We start from the raw sequence: 19731 nt of genomic DNA, 5'->3' as shown, positions 1-19731 counted from the left end.
GCTGCACTCAGTTGCGTTTACTGCAGACTAGACTGGCTCTGTCTGGTGTTTCATCTTACAGGGTTTCATTCTGCTGCCTGTGTGCTAACTCCTCCCTTCCTCCCTGTCGTCTCTGCTTGCTAGGGTCACAGTGCCCGCTGGGCTCCAAGGGCCCTGGGCTCAGCCTGGGTTCAGCCTGGGTTGTCCATCTCTGAAGCCCCAGCGAGTGGGGCCCGGGCTGGGTCTTTGGCCTTGGTCACCTAGACTCCGCCCTGGCCCCGCCCCTGCCTTGGCCCTACCCTGCCCCCCTCCTCGGCCCCGCCTATGCCCTCCTCGGCCCTCCCTCCTCGGTCCGCCCTTCTCGTCCCCCACCTCGACTCCGCCCTTGCTCCACCCCCACCCCCCCAAGCCCCGCCACCTGGCCCCGCCCTCCTTGGCCCCGCCCTCCTTGGCCCCTCCCCCGGCCCCACCCTCCTCAGACCGCCCATCTCGACCCGCCCCCCCATCCCCACCCTCTTCGGCCCCTCCTCTGGCCCCGCCCTCCTCGGCCTCGCCGCACCTCCCCTTGCCTGGCCTGGCAGAAGGGGCTGGTGGTGTGGTGACCTCGCAGTGCACCCGGGCCACCGCTCCTCTGCTGCGTGGTGGTCTTGGGGTCTCCTGCTGTCAAGGTTCCCGCCTGTCACCAGCCGAGGCCCCTGCAGCAGGTCCTGGGACACCGTGGCCGAAGGACGGCCCCGGCAGGAGCTCTGAGGCCTGCCCTGGTCTCCTCCTGGAGGGCGGCAGTGACTGGCTTGTCTTCACGCTGTCCTGGTGTCTTGGGCCAGTTGGGGGTCAGGTGGGGTTTCGGGGGGGAGTCCAGGTTGTCACTGCCATCTCCCTGCCTCCCTCCTGGGTGGGGTGTTTGCCCCCCTCCCCATTGTGTGAAGCCTGGCTGGGCCGGGCGTTGGGCTCCCAGGGCCCTTAAGATGGGGCGCTGTCCAGTGACGGGGACTGTGGCGGCCTGAGCAGCCCCCGTGGTCCTGGCCGGGTCTGGGCCCTGTGGCCGCTTCAAACACCATTCCATGCTCCTCTCAGGGAGCTGGTCTTGGGGGCCTGCCCCCCTCTCTTTTCTTCCCGTGGCCCCGTGGCCGGGGGAGGGAGGGAAATGCCAGGAAGAAGGTGGGGGTCCTAGTGGCCAGGTGGCCTGAAGGAGCAGAGGAAGGGAGAAGAGCAGGGAGAAACCAGACGCAGGGGTGGGGGCTGAGCCCCGACGAGCCCACAAGACAAGCCGGCTGGCCTTGGTGAGTGTCTCTGTGACAGCAAAGAGTGGGGAAGTGGCCAGAGCACTCACTCTAGTTAGAGGACGTTCGGAGGCCTTTGCAGGGAGCCCGCGTGCTCCCCGAGCGTCCCTGGGGGGCCAGGCCGTGGGCAGCGCCTGCTCTGAGAGGCCTGGGTGAGGAGAGGGTCGGGTGTCTGTCACGTGGGTGGTCTTTCCTTTCGCAGCGTTGGGATGTTGCATCCTTCCTAGGAAACTTCCCTGCGCACAGTTATAGGAGCCCACCTTTTAATTTCCTTAGACCCTTTGATCTTGGACCCAGAGCCATGATCCATTTGGAACATGTTCTTTTTATTGTGGTGGGCCTGGACCCCTTTGTCGTCCGCCACGGCTGACCAGATGTTCCAGCACCACTTGTTAGATGAGCCTGCTTTGATTTGAGTTGCCCCATTCATTACGTCATGGGTCTGTTTTCAGACTTTCTCATTCCACTGGTTTATGTTTTCACGCACAGAGTTTTAATTATAGAAGCTTTCTGGCTTTTATTGAGGTAGACTTCCCATGCCCTGAAGTTCGCCCTTTGGAAATGGACAGACAGTACAGCATTTTTTGGTCTGTTCACAGAGTTGTGTGTCCACTGTCACTCTCTAATTCCAGAACATTTCTGTCAGCCTGAAAGTAACTGCACACCCCGAGCGGTCTGTCTCCCCCTGAGCGGTCCGTCTGCAGACCCCTCTGCCCCCAGCCTCTGGCAAGCACCTGTGTGCTTCTTGTTCACATGGATTTGCTTCTTCTGGGCAGTTCTGCAAGGTGGACTCACACACGTGTAGTTTCTGTGTGGGATACCTTTGGTCAGCGGGCTGTGCTCCGGACCCATGGTGTCGCAGCCCGCACCAGCGCTTCCTTCTCTGGGACATGGCAGGTCTGGGGAGAGGGGTCCTTCCAAGGGGTCTGTTTGCTCTTGCCCTGGATATCGTTTGTCCTGTGGCTTTCCCGTGGGAACTCCCCGTCAGGCTGCCGAGCTCTGGAAGGATGCTTGTTGGTGTTTTGGTCGGGGTGGAGAATGGACGTCTTCATGAGGTTGGGTGGTCCTGTCCAAGAGCCAGGCACGTCTTTCCATGGGGGCAGATAAGCCTTTCTTCCTGGAGCATTCTAAAGTTTCCCGTGAGTGATGCTTCCTGTTTGCTGTTCACGTGCGTGGCAATGTGTTCCCGAGCGCGCGGTCTTCGTTGTTGCCGTCGCAAATGGGGTTTCTCTGCCGGCCCGGTGTCTCGCTGGGTGTCTGCGTGCGCCGAGGCTGCTGCTCTCTGTACGTGAGCTTCTCTGCCCACACTCGGACTTGCGACTCGGGTTTGGCGAGTGTGCTGTTGTGCCCCGCGACAAAGAGGGACCGTCACTTCCAGCTCTCTGTCATCTCGCAATGACCCCTGCCGACCAGCTGCCCTGGCCGGTGCCTCTGGAGTGGTGTTGGGTGGTGCCGGGCGTGGAGGTGCCCGTGCCCCCTCCCGGACCTTTTCGCTAACGGGTATTTACTTCCTTATTTCCAGAACGTTCTCCAGTGCTTGCGTCAGGAATATGGTTGGCGTCTGTGGGGAGCTTGTAAGCCTTTCCCTTTGGTCCGTTAGGTAGTATGGTCTGTTTGGCTAGTGGATTTCCTCACATTGAAAATGCTTTGCATTCCTGGGAAAATAAGCAACTGGGGTTCTGAATTTTGTTCTTTAGGATTCTGTTTGGTGCTTTTGCATCAGTGCAAAAGTGGTTCGCCATTTGTGTTTGGACTGTGTTTATCAGGTTTTGGGACCAATGTTCTACACACTTCATTAAAAAGCATCAGGAAGCCTCCCCTCATCGTCAGCCCCCTGGAATAATTGACGGAGCATTGGAAATGTGGCGGGATCCCCCGCACAGCCGTCTGGCCCTGGTGTCGTTGTGGGTGGCTTTACGATAACTGCTTCTATTTCTTCTCTCCAAACTCATCTGTTCAGGCTGCCTCCAATGGGTCACTTTTTGGTAAACTTCACATTCCTAAGATATAACCGCTTTCATCAGGGTTTTACAACTGATTTGCATAGAGATTTGCAAGTGGGGCCTTAGGCTCCTTTAACCTTTGTTCTGGTTCAGGGATGATTCTTCCCTTTGAATTTTCCCTGTTGCACAGGCGTGCTTCCTCCCTCTTTTCTTGAGTGCGTTAGCTACCGGCTGCCTTCTTCATTAGTATATTTTAGAAAACGGGATTTTGCTTTATTAGGTCTGCTGTTTTTCTATCTTCTACCTCATTAATACTTACTTTTATTTATATTGTTTCTCTTGTTCGGTTACCTTTGGATTATTATATTGTTTTTCTTAAACGTTTTTTTAAGCGTAGGTGTATTAATTCAAGTATCTTGGGCTGTGAATAACAGAAAATCAAACTGAGCTCGTGGGAAAGGGGATCTGGGGGGTGAGGTGGGTCTCAGAGATGGCTGTGTTCCCCAACGGTCGCCTTGGCGTGGCCTCCCCGGCGTGCGAGTGGCTTTGGGCTCATAGGGGCTGTGGTCACAGACTCCGCGGCCACGGCCGCTCCCGACCGAGGGCACGCAGGCGACAGCCACGCAAGCAGACATCGTTTCCGGCGCGCCGCCCTCCGCGCTCGGCAGGCGTTCGGTGAGCAGCTCTCCGAAGACGGTGCTATGTGCCCCTAACCCTTTCAGCTGAGGAATTAGTTTGCTTTCACTTTTTGTCACAAAACGTTTAGTGTTATGAAGTTCCTCTGATCACTGCTTTAAACGTATCTTATTGATGTTCTCATACAGTGTTTTCACTGTTTGGGTTTTTTTTAGGAATTTCTTATTTTTAGTTTTTTCTTTTTTCTTCTCTAAGAGTGTTTAATAGATTGTGTTTAAAATGGGAGAGATTTCTTGGTTTTAGGAAGCATTTAAAACATGTCTGTGCTGACGCCGGAGCCCTCATCCCTGCAGTCTCGAGCGCCCGACCACGGACACGGGGCATCTTCGCTCACTTCCGTGCACCTCACTTTCTGTTCGTGATGCTTTCAGTTCTCGGTATACAGATCCTGTACCTTTTGTACAGATTTACTTCTAGGATTTAAAAAAATCTCCAGTGAGTTTTAATTTTATTTTTAACTTAATATTTTTGGACATGATAATTCTAGATTGAAACAAGAGTCACCAGATTAACAGACATCCTGCGTGTGCCACAGCACCCTTCCCTGCGGTGGCTCTTCCTTCCGTGTGTCCGCGTGTGTGCACACACGCATGTTGCCTTCTGAATGGCTTGACCGTGAGCCGCAGCCGCCATCCTCCCTGGTCCTTGGCCACACGGTGTCTTACGCGAGCATGGCGCGGCGATCAAGGTCGGGAAAGTCCCGCAGATGCGACACTCTTGTCTGAGGGTCATGTTCGTACTCACGGGGCGGAGCTTGTGAGCGGCCGTGTGGGGGCAGAGCTGGGCAGTCATGAATGTCACACACACAGCCGTGTGCGCGGTGCTGTGTGCACGCACACATCCGTGTCTGGGCTGTGAGAACGGAATTCACACAGGTGACTCCAAGCTCCTGCCAGTGCAGGGGTGATGCTGGGGCAGGGGAGGGGCTGGGGAGGGGCTCGTGGTCCAGCAGGGGGACCTGCGTGAGGTGGACCTGAGACCGGTGCCTGCTGCTGAGATTGCGCCCGGGAGGGGTGGGCGGGAGCAGCTGCAGCGACGGTGGGTTGGCGGGTCTGCTCCTAGATCCTGCCTGTGTCTGTGATTTGGAAGAAGTCACTTTCTCTTTGTGAGTTCAGTTTTCTCATCTTAAAAATCTGGGTTTGATTAGATCTGGGAGTCCCCGGCACAGGTGACTCCACTGCTCCCATGAACCCATGACCGCTGTCCGTCCTCCTCCGAGGCCTCCACAACCACACACACGTCCCAGACGTCTTCCACATGACAGTCCCGTCTTGCTGCCAGGTGTGAGCAGACTCGGCGCCAGGTCTGTTGGGTAGCCTGGTCTTGTGATGTCGAGGCCTTCATCCAGGGTCTCTGGGCTGGTTTGGCTTTCGAGCACCCATGCGGGCACGTTGGTGTGGCTGAAGCATGTTGGTGGGCCCGTGGGCAGCAGCCCGTGGAGGGAAAAGTGGGTCCAGATGGCGACAGTCCCCCCTGACGGCTCTTGCAGGGGCTTACTCATGGTATCCACCTGGCCCTCCGATCATCAAGCAGCCTGGGCGGCTTAGCATCCACCTGGAGCAGTATGGGTGGGACCGGGCATCTCTGTTGGCTTCAGCCTTGCCCTCCCTGGGGGCAGCGCTGTGGTCTCTAAGCAACACAGCCTGGGCCTCCTGGGCTTGGCGGCTGGGCCCCAGGTGGAGCAGCACGCAGGGTGGTGCGGGCTGCAGGTCTCCTCTCCGTGGGCCTCCTCGGTGGGGCCTGGCGTGTGATCAGGTGAGCGGATGGTGGTTCTCAGCAGGAGGATCCGGGGGGTGGTGGTGGGGGGGCAGCCAGCATTCCTTCTGGAGCACCGTGCTCTTCTCCGAGCCTGCCTCCCCCCGCTGGCACTGCGCACAGGGAGGGCAGGAGGGCGTTGAGGAACGCCAGGGCCTGTTTGCTGCTCTGTGTGTCACGCACTTTTCTGGGTATGGCCTGTGTCGTGTTGTGCTGCTCCGAGCCTGCTCAGCTTGCTCTGGTTCAGGGGGGTGGAGACAGAAAGGACAGAGCTGCAGAGCAGTAGAATAACCCCATGATCGGGGCTGCGGCCTGGCGGCGTGGCCAGAGGAGGACGGGATGGAGGGTGGGCGGGGACCCGGTGAGGTCTTACCTCAGAAGCTGGATTAAGCGGAGTTGTGGTTGTGCAGGGCTGGGGAGGAAGGGCAGGGGAGGGGGAGCAGGGGGAGCCCCGGGGTTAGTGCAGGGCAGAGAGGAGGGAGGACTTGGGTGAAGGACAGCACCCCAGGCTAGAGCACAGGCCCGAGGGCCAGGCCCCCAAGGCTGCCGGCAGGATGAGGTCTGGGTGGGACTGAGGCAGGGTGCTCGGGATGGAGGTCCCCATGATGGTGTGTCATCCCTCCTCGTCTGTCCCCAGCTGGAGCACAAGGCCCCTGAGGGCAGATGGCACAGTGTGATGCTGATTTTGCTGTGTCCCCTTCATGGTGCAGGTCATGTCCACTGAATAAAGACCCGAGATGAACTGGTTCATTCCTCCCTCTGGTCCCCTGAGGGCCGGGCAGTGCCCGTGTTACAGATGCGAAAATGGACCCCACCCGGGAAGGACCAGCATTCCATCTTTGGGGTCCCCTTCAGCTTGAGGGGAGCAGGGCCTATTCTAGGGCACCCCAGTCTAAAAATACTGTTCCGTGTCTGCTGCTAGGAAGGTCAGTGTCGTCTCGGGAGTTCACTGCCCCTGAGAGCCCCAGGCTGATGGACGAAAGCTGCAGGCAGGGTCGCGTCCTGCTTGGGAGCCCGTCCGGGGCAGAACCTGCCTTGTCTTAGCCCTGGCGCCCAGGTCATTGGACCCCAGCCTGGAGCTGTATCCGGGTGCTCCCTCCTGACCGGGGTCCAGAGGTGTCCCGCTGTCAGTCTGTCCTTCCTCCTGGGCCAAGGGCCTTTGTCCTGGGGGCAGGGCTGCATTGCTAGGGCGTTCTCTGGCACGTCTGCTTCCTCTGCTGCCCTCAGAGCAGGATTTGGGCAGTGCAGGGACGAATGGCTCCCTTTAGGCTGCTGGAGGGCGGGGAAGGGGAGGTGGCCAGGGCCACCAGGCTGGAGGAGGCTGGCGCCAGCCCGGGGCCACAAGGCCAGAGGAGGCTGGCAGGCCTGGCTCAAGGAAGCTGCTCGGTGGGAGGCCGCCTTGGGAGCCGACCTTGTTCCCGTGGCTTCCGTCCCACAGCTCTGAGGCCGTCCCGGGCCGTTCCTGGGCCCTGCAGCCCATCAGCATCTGCCCAGCCCTCCCGCCTGGCCCTGCTGCAGCTTCCGCCCACCCAGGCCACCGGGGGGGGGCGGGGCGGGGTGCTGCCTCGGCCTTTGTGCAGCTGCCTGCTCCCTCCTCTGGCTCTGCCCTCACCCGCGGAGGAGTTGGGCCGGGCGCTGGCTGTGGGTGGGTGAGCAGGAGCAGCGTGGAGGAAGCGGCCGGCACCGCTGGGGCACAGGGCACCTGGGGGGAGCTGGCTGTGTGCCTGTGGCCCCTCGCCATCTGCCGGTGGCGGGGGGGCGCTGCTGGGTTCCAGGCCCCCAGGGGCTCGGGCGCAGAGCAGTGGGCAGAGGGCAGGTGCTGGGGTTCTGTGTTTCTGGCCCTCGGGCTGGGCACCTCTTTGTGTCTCTGGTACCGGGGCAGCCTCCACTTCCTGGTCTGCTGAGCAAACACCGGCGACACGTGCTCTGGGCACAGCAAAATGAGACTACAAGTCAGACAAGGTGGCAGGCTGCGGGTCTTTTCTCTCTCCTGCCTCGGTAGACTTGTCCGCAGCTGAGGGCAGGCCCCTCGTTGCCCCACGGCCCCTCTGCCCCTTTCTGCTGCCCTGCCTGCGCTGGTGCGTGGAGACCTCTTGGGCTGGGAGAGTCCCTAGCATGGCCCACCCAGCCTCTGTCACTTCCTCTAGTCGACCCTGGCACTCTGTGTGCTCCCATCCTCCCAGAGCCACCCCTGCGTCTCTCCCTTCAAGTCCAGTTGGCTTGGATCCTGCTGGGCTGCTTCCTCTGGGGGGCTGCCAGGCCCGCCCAGTCTGGGGCTCTAGCCATGCCCCCCAGGTCCCTGCGCCCTCCTGTTGGAGCCCTTGTCACAGGACATTCTGGTTGGCTCCCAACCAACGTTCATGTCCCTGAGACCGGGACCAGGCCCACCCTGTTCACATTGGACGCAGTGCCCAGTGCACTGTGGGCCCACAGGCTGTATCTGGGGAGTTGTGCCTAGGCCTCCCGGGTGCCTGCCTGGGCTCCTGGTAGCCCCCCCAGGACAACATAGGGACTCTGGGGCCACCCTCCAGACCCCTGAGGAGAGTGCTGGGTCCCTGCCCGGGTCGTCCACTCAAGGCAGACACCCCCGCAGCCTGTCCACCCTACTCTGTTTCCAGACTCCTCTTTCTAGATGATGATCTGATTGGAATCTTACAAATGAAGCTTTGTATTTTAAGATGATACATGTCTAAAATTTGGAGAATAAATGAGCCCTACAAGGTTGTTTGAGACAGAAGAGTTGTCCCTTCTTCCTCTCCCCAGAGTTAGCTACTTCTGACCCTGCAGATCTCTGGATAGCGGGTCTCTGCTCTCAGTAATGTGCTCAGTCATGCTGCTGCGTGGTTTTCAACAGTTAGGCATCATTTATCGACTTGCCAGATGATTGACGTGTGCTTTCATGCCTGTGCTTTGCACACACACACACCCGCTTGAGCACACATGCATGAACATTCATGCAAACACATGCTTGTGCACACATGAATACACACACATGCTTGAACACGTGCATGCTTGAGCACATGTACATGCTGGAGCATACATGCATGCTGGAACACATGCATGTACACATTCTAGCACACATGAACACCCATGCACATAACGGATTTCAGCATACATGCACGCACATGCTGGAGCACACACGTGCACACGCATGCACACACGTGGTCCCTCCCTTCCCCAGTGCTGCTCCGGGCTGCATCCTACCGTGGGCAGGTAGATGAGGCCTTTCCTAAGTGCAGTTGCTGCTGGGGGCTGAACCCCACGGTGAACCGGGATCATCCTCATTTCCTGCTCACCGTGTTTTCCTGGAGCCTGGTTGTGTCCAGATGCCACAGTCTTCCCTCTCTCCCTGAGGAAGTCTCTCTGGAACCTTCTGCCGCCCGGTTAGCTGGTTACCCTCCCGGCCCCAGCATAGCATCCGCCCCAGGCCTCCCTCCCCTCCCCTTCCCAGGATCCTTCACCTTCTGCTGCAGGTGGTCATGCCTGCCTGTGTTCCTGGATTATCCCTGCTGGATGGGAAGGACAGGGAAGGGCCTGATCCCTGTCTGGAAGCGCCTTCTATGCTGCTTGGGGCCACCGTGGTTTCGGGTTCTGTCTTTGCGGCCCATGTGCCCCGCAGGGCAGGCCCCTCTGGCCATGCTGCACGGCGCTCTGCTCAGTGGCCTTGAGTTCTGGGTCGCTCATCCCCTTTCCTGGGTGTCCTCTGTCTCCACGATTGCTGTCCCTCGGATGTGGGGGCACGGTTGGTCCTGGCTTCCGCACCTGTTCGTCTTTCCTTCTGCTTCCTCAATGGCATCCCCCATGCCGCCCGAGCACCCTTCCACTGAGCTCTGCACTTCCATGCCTGCCGTGCCCTCTCTCAGCACCTTGGTGTTCTCTGGGCGCCGACAGTGGCCTGTTGGGTGTTGGGCACAGTGTCTCCTGTCTCTGAGGATGGTGGTGAGGGGCTGGGTGACCTGGATTCACTCTTGGAGAGGCTGTGCAGTGAGATCACGGGCACTGTCCTGCCAGATCCCAAGCCCTTCTCTGCTGGCCGCCAGCCGCATGGCCTTGGGTGCCTTACTCCTCGTGCCTCTGTCCTTGTCTGCCATGTGAGGCAACAGTGGGGTCTCCTTCCAGGTCTTTGTGAGGACGGCATGCGAGCCTGTGTAAGGTGTGCAGGGAAGTCTGGGCGCGTGCCGGGGCTCTGGGCGCCCGCTGTGTACTTACCACTGTACGCTGTTCCTCCGGGTGCTGCTTCCTCCACGTTGTGTCCCCACGAGGCCTGGGCTCCGTCTTCCACATCCGACGTGTTCCCAGGTGTGGCCTGGGCCGTCAGGTGCTGGCGAGCATGCAGGTGCCCCGCTTCCTGTGCAGAGACCTGCCCTCCTCCAGGCTGGCGGCACCCCTGCCTCCTTGCTCCCTGCCGGCTGTTTCTGCTCCTCCCCGGGCTGCCCCTCTGCCCCGGGAGCGTCCAGAAAGCGAAGGGAGGTCCAGCGGCGGCCTGGGCAGGTGGCCGGGATTCCGTGGGAAGGAAAACCATGTGCTTTCCCCAGGGACCCCCAGAGTCTGCAGACCCTGAGTCCCTGCCCGGACAGCTCCCCTGTGTGGGGCCAGAGTCTGTCGTTCGCTTGGACCAGTGTCGCATCGCAGCGGACTCCGGATGCAGGTGTGGGAACCAGCGTGTCCGTTGAGCCGCCGAGAGTCAGACGCTCGGCTCTTCTTGCTGAACTGTTTTGTTTGGGAAAATGCAGTTCTGTTTCATAAAGATTTTTAATAGGTAACGGCTTTCCTGTTACTTTGAAAGAAATTAATGAATATATCTTAAAAACTTCGTTTTAATTTCTCATGCAGTAAATACTGGCAGATATAATCCACATAAGCCAAGGCTCATGGGGCTCTGGGGAACTCCTAGCCGCGGAGGGGCTGGGCCGGCCCAGGTGGCGCCGGAGTGGGGCGAGGCCGGGCAGCCTCCTCTGCAGGCCCCTGCCAACCCCAGGAACGTGGGCCTACTTCTCGCCCCCGTGAGCTCATCTCCGTCACTGTCCTGCCCTCTCACTTGGGCTTCCGCACGGCCGAGTCGAGCCGTGGCTGCAGAGCGCGGGGAGTCCAGCCCGGCCTGTTGGGAGCGCTGCGTGAGCTGTGCCGGCGTCCCCAGCATGTGGCCAATCAGGTAGACGCTGGATGAGTCTCTGCCTGCTCTCAGTGGCTCCTGTGCAGACACCCGAAAACCAGTGACCCTGGAGGGCCCCAGGGGGCACTTGTCAGGCTGGTGGAGTCTCCACTGCCATCCTGGAGCCACGGTTCCCCTGCGGAGCGGACTGGGTGGGTGGGATGCCGAGCCACCCCCGGCCGGGGCCGTGCTCTGTGCTGAGCCAGGTGGTGGTGTTCTGAGTGCCGCCGTCAGTGTGTGTCACCTGCTCTGCACGGCCTGCCTGGGGCCAGGTCCTCTCATTACCCTGGCTTTGCAGATGAGGCCGGGGAAGGTCAGTATCTCATCCAACCTCCACTGGGACCAAGTGTCGAGGTGATTTCAGCCCCGGCAGCCTGCCCCCAGCCCCTCCTACCATCTTGTGTGGCTCAGAGGGACTGAGCTGGAGCTAGAGAGGGGCAGGTGGCTCAAGCCCCTGGGGTTGCAGCTTGGCAGGGGTGGGCTCATGCAAGGGAGAGCACAGGGCACTGGGGCTCTGGTTGGGGCCACCACAGTCTTTGAGGGGTTATTCCCAGTGCCTGTCCCAGAGGGCACCTTGAAGGGGCTCAGTGGGGCCAGTGCCCTGGGGCCGGGAGGAACCCGGCTGAGCTGAGGTGTGGGCATGGGGCCGCCTGGGGTGAGGATGAAGTGGAGCCAGGCTGGTGGGCGGGGTGGGCAGAGGCCTGAGTGCACCCTGAATCTGAGCACTAACTCCTCTCCTCCCTCCCGACCTGGTTTTTGTCTCCTCCAGCTCTGTGGGAAGGCAGTGGCCCTGGTGTCTGTAAGAAGATGTCCTACGGATCCATTGCTGGCAGTGGTGGCCCGGGGAGCCATGGCCCTTTTGGGGGACCCTCCAGACAAGGCTATCAGCCCCTAGGTAATGACAGTGGCTCGCAGCGCTGGTGGGGTGGCGTGGCATGGCAGTAGGTGGGTCTCTGCTGTCATGATGGTAGCAGGGGTAGGCGGGTTCTGTGTGACCAGTGTTGCCTGTGGCCAAGGGTGAGTGACCCTGGCCTTGGCTGGAGGGGGCCGACCTGGTGTCTGTGGTCATTCTCGCGTCACGCTGGCCCTCAGCAGGTGCACTGAGCTGGTCTGGAGGTGCCCGGGGGCTTGGCCAGTGGCAGGGCGGATGGATGGTCTGGCCTGGTCTTCCTGATGACAATGCGGGATAGGCGTTATTTTTGCAAATACAGAGGAGGAAACTGAGGCAGGGTGGGGTTGGGTACGCTACGCAACTGGTACAGGGCAGAGCAGGGATCCCCTTCCAGCACTTCTAAGTCACCTCCCTTTCCCAGGACGCCCTCGCCCTGAGGGCTGTGTTCCGGGCTTCCCCTGCCGTTCGGCCCGGTCTTGCTGACGGGGCTGTGTCCCTGCACGGGGGCTTGCTGGCTGTGCATGTCTCAGAACTTTGTTTATGGAACTGTAGCTTTTGTCTTACCTGCCGTTTGCTGGTTTGGCTCTTGAGTCCCTGATGCTGCAAGTCTCTATTCCCGTCTGTTTTCCTGCTCCGTGGCTGTGTGTGGCGCCCGTGCTGGTCCATGTGTGACGGCCAGGGAGCGTATCTGTCCCCCTGCAGCACGGGGGGCTGTTGGCACTGTCTGGGCTGCCCTTGGTGCCCTGGCCTCGTCAGCTGAGTGGGGGCCGGTGGCGGATGGTGAGCGGTTGCAGTCTGAGGGCAGGCCTGGTCTCTGGGTTTTCATTTACATTTCTCTGGCGACCGATGGGATGGACTCGTTTCTCCTCCCACGGGCTCTCTTTTTTTCTAGGCTTTGCCATCTTCTTACTGACTTGCAGGATTTCCGTATGTATTCTGAAAGTGAAAACCTTGTCTGCTTGCCCTGTGCATCTTTGTCCGGTCGGGGCCTGCTTTTTGGCGTGGCGCCTGCCTGCTGGGGAGCGCGCGTTCCTAGTGAGCCGAGTTCTCCGTCGTGGCCCACTTGAGCGCGCCAGTCCCTCCTGCCTGGTTTGCGTTTCTGACTAGTGTGATGAATCCTATCACGAGATGGTCCTGGCGCCACGTTTACTCTTCTCTGAAGCTGGTATGACTGTTGTCTGTCTGTAAGTCTTCCGTCACCATCACCGGGGTTTGATACTTGTTTATGGGGCGGGGCGCGGGGAGGGCTGAGAGCTGCCCCGGATTTCTCTCTCTCAACCACACGTCCTGGGACTGTTCATTGAAAACACCGTCCCCTTCCTACAGACCCACAGAGCCAGAGCGCTGCGATGTGATGTTTCCGTGTAGGTTCTCTTGGTCAGTTTTTGCCTTCCTGTGCAAAATTCCGCCTTAATTTTCAGTTACAATTTTTGATGTTTTTCACGGGAAGTTGCTCTGCTTGCTTTCCCTCAGAAATATCTTGGGTGTTTTTGGCCCTTTGTTCAGAACGCACATTTTAGAATCCCCTTGTCAGGCTTGGAGTTTTGGCTGCAGGTGCCATGCGTCCGCTGCATGAATGTGGTGAGAACTGGCATCTTTACCGTTGGTGGGCTCCCAGTCCGTGAGCATATGTGTTTTTCTGTTTCTCGGATCTTCTTTCATGTTTTTCAATAAAGTTTTATAACTTTCATTACCAAGATCTTACATATCTTTTATTAAGGTTGTTTTAACAAAAAAACCCCACTTTTTTTGCTACTGGAAGAGGTATCACTCTGAGTATTACACTTCCCAAATCTTTGTGGCTGGTACACATACACAATTGGTTTTTTTAAAAGAAACAGAGTCCAGAGATTTAATTTTTAAATGCTTTATTTTTAAACTTCCTAAATATGAACAATTTTAAACATAGAAAAGTAGACACAGTGACATACTGAGCCCAGTGCTGCCCAGTCCACCTCATTAGGAGTCTGCTGTGGCCGGCCCAGCCCTTTGTGACCTCGGGCTGCTGTTGTGTCATTTGGCGGCGAGTCCCAGACACAGCATGCCTCCCGCGTGGACACGTCCCTGTACGTCTGCAAGGAGCGACTGTGCGTAACCGGAGAGCCGCTAGAGTGCCCGGTCAGGTGCGCCCTGGCACTTCTGATGGCGTGGTGGTTCCATGTGCGTGTAGCAGTTGACTGACAGGCCTTTCAAGTCTCTCTGAAGCTTGAGATTCTCCTCCGTTGTTCGGTTGGTTTGTTTTTCCTCTCGAAGTTTATTTCTGGAAGGAACCATGTTTTTCCTGGGGAATGTGATCGATTTTTGTTCACTGACTGTATTTTTCTAAACTCCTTCTATTGACTGTAATGATTTGTGGAATCTTACTTTTTTTGTTTGGATGGTATCATTTGTAAATAGCGACATTTTTTTCTTTTTTTCCCTAATGCCTCCATTCTTCTTCCCACCTTCCTGAGCTGGTCGGAGCCTCTCTGATGCTGGTTGACATGGTGCTTATATTCCACGTGAATTTCTGGAAGAATAGGACTACAGGTTCCTTAAGTGTGTCTGGGATTTTGCTATAAAACCGTCCGGACCTCATGTTTCCTTCCTGGAGCGCTTTTTGACTAGCAGTTCACTTCTCCAGTTGTAAAAACCATCCAGGTTCTCTAATTCTTGGGTCAGTTTTGCTCAATTGTGTTTTCTGAGACATATGTCTCTTTCACTTAAATGTTCGAATTTGTTGAAATGAAATGTAGACAGTAGCCGCTGGTTGTCGATGGGGCAGCACTGGGGTGTGGCGGAGGGCCTGGTGGGGTCTGCCTGCCCTGCTCTGCCCTTGCCCAGCCATGGGCCGTTGCGAAGGCTGAGGGCCGCGTGGGGTCTACCATTGTGGTGGCCGCTGTTTTATTAACGGTCACCGTATTTGCATCACATCCTCTTTTTTATTTCTAATAGGACTTATTTGTACTTTCCCTATTTTGTTTTTTTATAATCAGTGTTGACTGAGGCTTGGCAATTTTGTGAGTCTCCCCAAAGAACTGCCTTCTGACTTTCTTGATACCTTCTAGTATAAGATTGGTCTCCACTCATACTTTTTCTTTCTCTCTTGGAGTTGACGTTTTATTTTTCTACCTCCTAAGTTGGATGTTTACGTCATTCCTTTTCAGTTTTTATTCTTTTGTCGTAAAAACATTTGAGATTATAAGTGTCCAGATGGTCACTGCATTAGTTGAGTTACAGACATTCAGAATAGAGAGGTGTTTTTAAATTAAAATTCGGTTGTTTTTTTATTTCCATTATGATTTCTTATTTGACTCAGGAATTATTTATTTTTAATTTTTAATTTTTTTATGATTTTTTTCCTCTCAGGATTTATTTAGAACCATAGTTCATGGTTTCCAAATGTATGTATTTTTTTTCTAGTTCTCTTAAAAATGATATCTAGTTAATTACATTTTTTTTTTATCAGGAAAGGACCTATGTTGTCCTGATTTGCTGACTGTTGTTGAGGCCTGGTGCTGCTGGTTCCTCACTCTTTCCTCTGCGGGGTGACATGGGAAGGCTCCCGGGGAGGGGCTGGCCCTCTGGGCAGGACTTTGGAGCCAGGCGGGGACCCCCATCTGTGCAGGAGAGGCCACCACCACCTGGGACCTGCTGTGCCCCAAGCACTGTGGGGTACATGCGCCCTGTAGGTAATTATGCGGAGCTTAGGGTGAGCTCTTCGTGGTAGAATTGCAGCAAAAACACAGCAAAAAGCCAACTGGCAGGTTATTAACATATAAAGAACTCACATAAATCAAAGGAAAACCTAAAAATCTTCCTGCAAAGGGGCCAGCCCTGTGAAGAGGTAGGAAACAAGGCTGAGTCTCACCGTTGCCCAGAGATACAGACTTGAAGGGGACAGAGTGCCCGCACTGCTGGGCCACGGTGGAGCGGGCTCGCTCCGGAGGCAGGGGCGCGGCTGCTCCCGGACCCCGCAGCCTTCCCGCTCCCGGCCTGGCGCTGCCTCTTCCTGGACTGCTGGGACGGCATCGGGGTGCGGGCAGGGGTGCTGGCTGCGGCATGGTTGCGGACAGAGATTGCGGGAGCGCCGTCACCACCTCGCTGAGGGAGGCGGCTGTGATGTGGGCATTAGCTTGAGTTGTCGAAGGTCGCTGGATGACCTCCGCACATGTCCGGACGTGGTGACAGGTGTGTGAATGAAGTAAAGCAAAGTCGTGTCCAGAGTCTTCCAATTGTGCCAGACCCCCACCCCCGTGGTCACGGCGTTCACCTCCAGGTGCTGTAGTTGCAAACAATCCTTATCATTTCTTTGTATTTGTCTGCGTTTGAACTTTTCCCCGAAATTGTGTGTATTTTAATAATCAGAAAATTGTCTCAGGTCCCCCTCAAAGTTCAAGGGTCGTGTGATTCTGGAGGGTGGACCATACCGGCCCCTCCACAGGCGTCTGGACCACGTGGAGTCACCAGGAGGAGGTGGGCAGGGCCTGGACTTCCGTGACCAGGTGCCAGCATGGGGAGGGCATCAGGTGGTGATGTGGGCAGTGACGAGGCCTGCCAGCTGGGCCCCTGGCCTCCCTGCTCCCCATAGGAGGGGCTCTGAGGGCTCTGAAGCAGATGGTGACCCCAGTTGCCAGGCACCTGGACAGCTGTGCCTCTTCCTTACACTGGTCTGGGCAAGTGGCTGCAGGGGAGCCTGGCGCAGCTGTCTGTGGGAGGACGTGTCCCCCAGGCTCCCCACCCAGTCCTTCGGGAAGAGGGAAAAGGACAGGATTTGCCTTGTGGGGAGATTGTCCCTGTCCTGGAGGCTCATGGTCAGACCCTCAGACCCACAGAGATGTCCGGACGTGGGGCCTCGGCCCTGGCCTCTCTCTCACGTGCTCTGACTGTCCAGGGCCGTGTCTGCCTCCCTGGACGCCTAGGAGTGTTCTCGTAGTCTGATTTGGAAACCCACTTTGCTGCAGTTGTCTGCGGCGTGGGAACCTCCATCCCCGAATAAGCCAGCTGGCCACCCTGCCCTTCCTTCTCCGTCCTTCCTGGACGGGGGAGGCTCTGGGAGTGAGGGCGGTAGAGCCTCCCACTGAGTCTGGCCGGGAGCCCCGTGGGCCGCCCGTGTGCTTCGGGTCCTTGCTGCCTGGAGGCGGAGGATGGCCGAGCGGTCCAAGGGGGATCGCTCGGGCCAGTCCTTCTGTCCGGTCATGCTGGGCTGTAGTGTCCCCCCACAGAGGGACGAGAGTGTGAGCTGGACAGGTGTCCTGGGCTCTCCCTTCTCTGGGCAGATGCGAGTCCAAGGCCTTTTCTGAGAAGGAGCCGCCCCTTCAGGAGCTCGGTGCCGGGACTGGCCCTGGACAGGCCGTGTCCCCTGGGTTTCAGGGTGGCTACAGGCATGCTCAGGCGAGTCAGCCGTCACCTCCTAGAGCTCGCTCTGTGAAAACTGCCCTTCCGGAGAGCTCCAGAGTGAACAAGGTCACACAGATGGCCCAGGGCCATGGACTGAAAGGCACATCTTTCAGAGATGGCAAGGCGTTTTTACGAGGCATGTCTTAGGGTTGACAAATTCTGGCAAAACGTGTCTAGGACGTGTTTTTGAATAAATGAGAGTGATGAGGAGAAAATGAAGTGTCCTTCCCGGGGTCCAACCCCGTGCGGGGCCGGTTTGGGGCTGGGTATGGGGAGGAGGCCACACGGGTGCCCAGCACCACTGCTCCTCAGCCCTGCAGCCAAGTGTCAGGAAGGGTGGGTTTTACTTATATTTTCACTCCCAACATGCCACAGAACGACATTTTTATAAACAGAATGATGCCATGCTGGGGTGCTGGGGTGATTTCGAATTGTCATCAACCTCCCTAAGTCCTTACTCTCCATTTTTGTTCATCGTTTGTTGCAGACGTCTAACACCCATCGAAGGCCTGGCCTGGTCTGTGGGGCCACACCTGAAGCCCTGCTCTAGGGGATTTCGTCTTTGTCTGGGGTCACCTTTTAGAATAATCGTGGCTTAAAGAAAGATCTGGAACATTTAAAGTTCTGAACTTGGTGCTGGTCTTCAGCCCAAGCGGCTATTGCACAGGATGTGGCAGTCTGGGAGGGCTTCTTGGACGAGATGGGCCCGAGTGGAGCTTCTTGGTATGGATGCTTGGAGGGCTGAGGGCACCTGCTATCCCGTGTGGGGCCTTGCTCTGCCATCAGCACCCTGCGCTGCTCTGTGGGCAGGCTGGGTGTAACTGTGATGTTCCTTGCTGTCTGTAGAATGCGCTAAATGTTGGACCGAGTACGGAATCCGCCATTTCCCCTGCCCGTCGCCAGAGAGCAGCCCGCAGGACCCCTGTGTGGGCCAGGATGGGGAAGGTGATCTGGGGTCGGCGGGCACGCCCAGAGGCCCAAGGCCCAGAAAGCGAGGTACTACCGCTTGGGTGCTGGGTCTGGGGGGACCTGGGAAAGGCCACCCAGAGATGCCAAGCGCTGAGGAGGGAGGGCCGGCAGGCGGGAGCCCAGGCGTGCTGAGCTGGGGGCAAGCTGCAGCACGGATTCTGGCCTGCACCCTCACCCCACTACCTTCCCCTTCCCCGAGGACGGCAGATGGCAGGGCTGGGCCAGTGGCAGGAGGCTGTTGTGTGATGACCAGTGCTCGTCAGGGCCCCGTGGGCTCCAGGGTGGAGGCTCAGCCTGTGGGACGAGTTCCCATGGCCCCTTCACTCCAGAGCCTGGCTTCTCTTTGTAGGGGGAGCGGGTCCCTGGTGTGTGCGTTAGTGCGGCGGGGGGGGATGTGGGCCTCTGTAGAGGCAGCCTTCCAGTTGACAGGGACCTGGGGGGACACAGGCGGGGCTGCTGGCCTCTGAGTGCTCCCCAGGCTCACACATCCTTCTGCCCTCAGGGGCTCTCGGTGTCGGGGGCTCGCTCTCTCCTCACATCTGGGAACCCGTGGTCTCATGAGGGAGCTGCCTCTTCTGCCCTTACTGGTGGTCCCCCTGCCCCCTGGCAGGCACAGGCTGACTGCTGACAAAGCTCCCACGTGGGCAGAGGCCTGAAGACTTGGCACTGTGTGCCTGCCCAGCCCAGGGACCTCTGTGAGCGGAGGAGCGGGAGGCTGTGGGGGCACAGAGGGGCAGAGGGTGGAGGCCACGGGCCCGGCCACCTGCATGCTCTCCTGTCCTCCACGTGCGCTCGCGGCTGGGCAGGAAGGCTGAGGGTGCCCGTCAGGCAGGCTCAGGGCTAGGACTCGGACCCAGGCCTCTGGACGCCTCGCAGGGAGGGGGCAGTAGCTGGGAGCGGGCAGCGGTGTCCTGAAGCCGAAGCCAAAGATGAGGCCAGTGCCGCAGCCGCCAACCCCGCCAGCCCAGGGCCTTCAACACCCACCTTTTGGTGCCTTTCCAGGGCCAGGGGTCACTCCTGAAGGCAGTGGGACGCCCGGCTCGCCGCCCGCTGCTGGCCCGAGGAAGGACCGCACCCGTGGGGCCCGTGGCCGGCTGGCGGGGCCCAGTGCCACGCGGGCCAAGAAAAGGAAGCCCAACTTCTGCCCACAGGAGACGGAGGTCCTGGTGTCCAAGGTCAGCAAGCACCACCAGCTGCTGTTCGGCACAGGGCTGCTGAAGGCCGAGCCGGCCCGCAGGTACTGCGTGTGGAGCCGCATCCTGCAGGCCGTGAACGCCCTGGGCTACTGCCGCCGCGACATTGTGGACCTCAAGCACAAGTGGCGGGACCTGCGTGCCGTCGTGCGGCGCAAACTGGGCGACCTGCAGCGTGTGGCCCATGGCCCCGGCGGGCCCCAGGCCCTGGCCCTCACGCCCGTGGAGCAGGCGGTGGCCAAGACCTTCTCCTGCCAGGCCCTGTCCCCCAAGGGCTTCGGCCCGGAGCCGCTCCGAGGTGAGTCCCTTGGCCCAGCTGGCCGGCGGGCAGGAAGCAGAGACCCGCCGCGGGCGGGCTGCTCCTCGTCCCGCGGCCCCAGGGGCCTCCCGCCATGCCCTCCTCCTCGTCCCCGCCGCCAGGGTTGGGGCCGTTCCTGTTCCTTCACGCACGCGCTGGTGTGGCCACGCGGGGACAGCTGTCTAAATGTCACAG

At 58.5% G+C, this 19731-nt stretch overlaps 1 protein-coding gene across 8 annotated transcripts in view; it reads left to right on the top strand.

Annotated features, from left to right (window-relative positions):
* Nucleotides 1–19731, top strand: part of TSNARE1 (t-SNARE domain containing 1) — a 102582-nt gene that overhangs the window by 23284 nt on the left and 59567 nt on the right. For 5 of the 8 annotated variants that reach the window (XM_073893296.1, XM_025871203.2, XM_025871202.2 and 2 more), the window contains exons 2-4: nt 11575–11700; nt 17923–18072; nt 19048–19536. In XM_073893296.1, the coding sequence (XP_073749397.1) occupies nt 11613–11700; nt 17923–18072; nt 19048–19536 (727 nt within the window). In that variant the 5' untranslated portion in view covers nt 11575–11612. Of the gene's footprint in view, nt 1–10696; nt 10806–11574; nt 11701–17922; nt 18073–19047; nt 19537–19731 lie in introns of those variants that run through there. The other 3 variants (XM_025871204.2, XM_025871205.2, XM_025871209.2) reach the window with 3 other exon arrangements.

This window comes from Callorhinus ursinus, unplaced genomic scaffold, assembly GCF_003265705.2.
Source record: "Callorhinus ursinus isolate GAN/ISIS: 27379988/994484 unplaced genomic scaffold, GSC_fseal_2.0 scaffold5, whole genome shotgun sequence".
Taxonomy (NCBI): domain Eukaryota; kingdom Metazoa; phylum Chordata; class Mammalia; order Carnivora; family Otariidae; genus Callorhinus; species Callorhinus ursinus.
The sequence above is the reverse complement of the archived record's forward strand: the minus strand, read 5'-3'. Positions and strand labels throughout refer to the sequence as shown.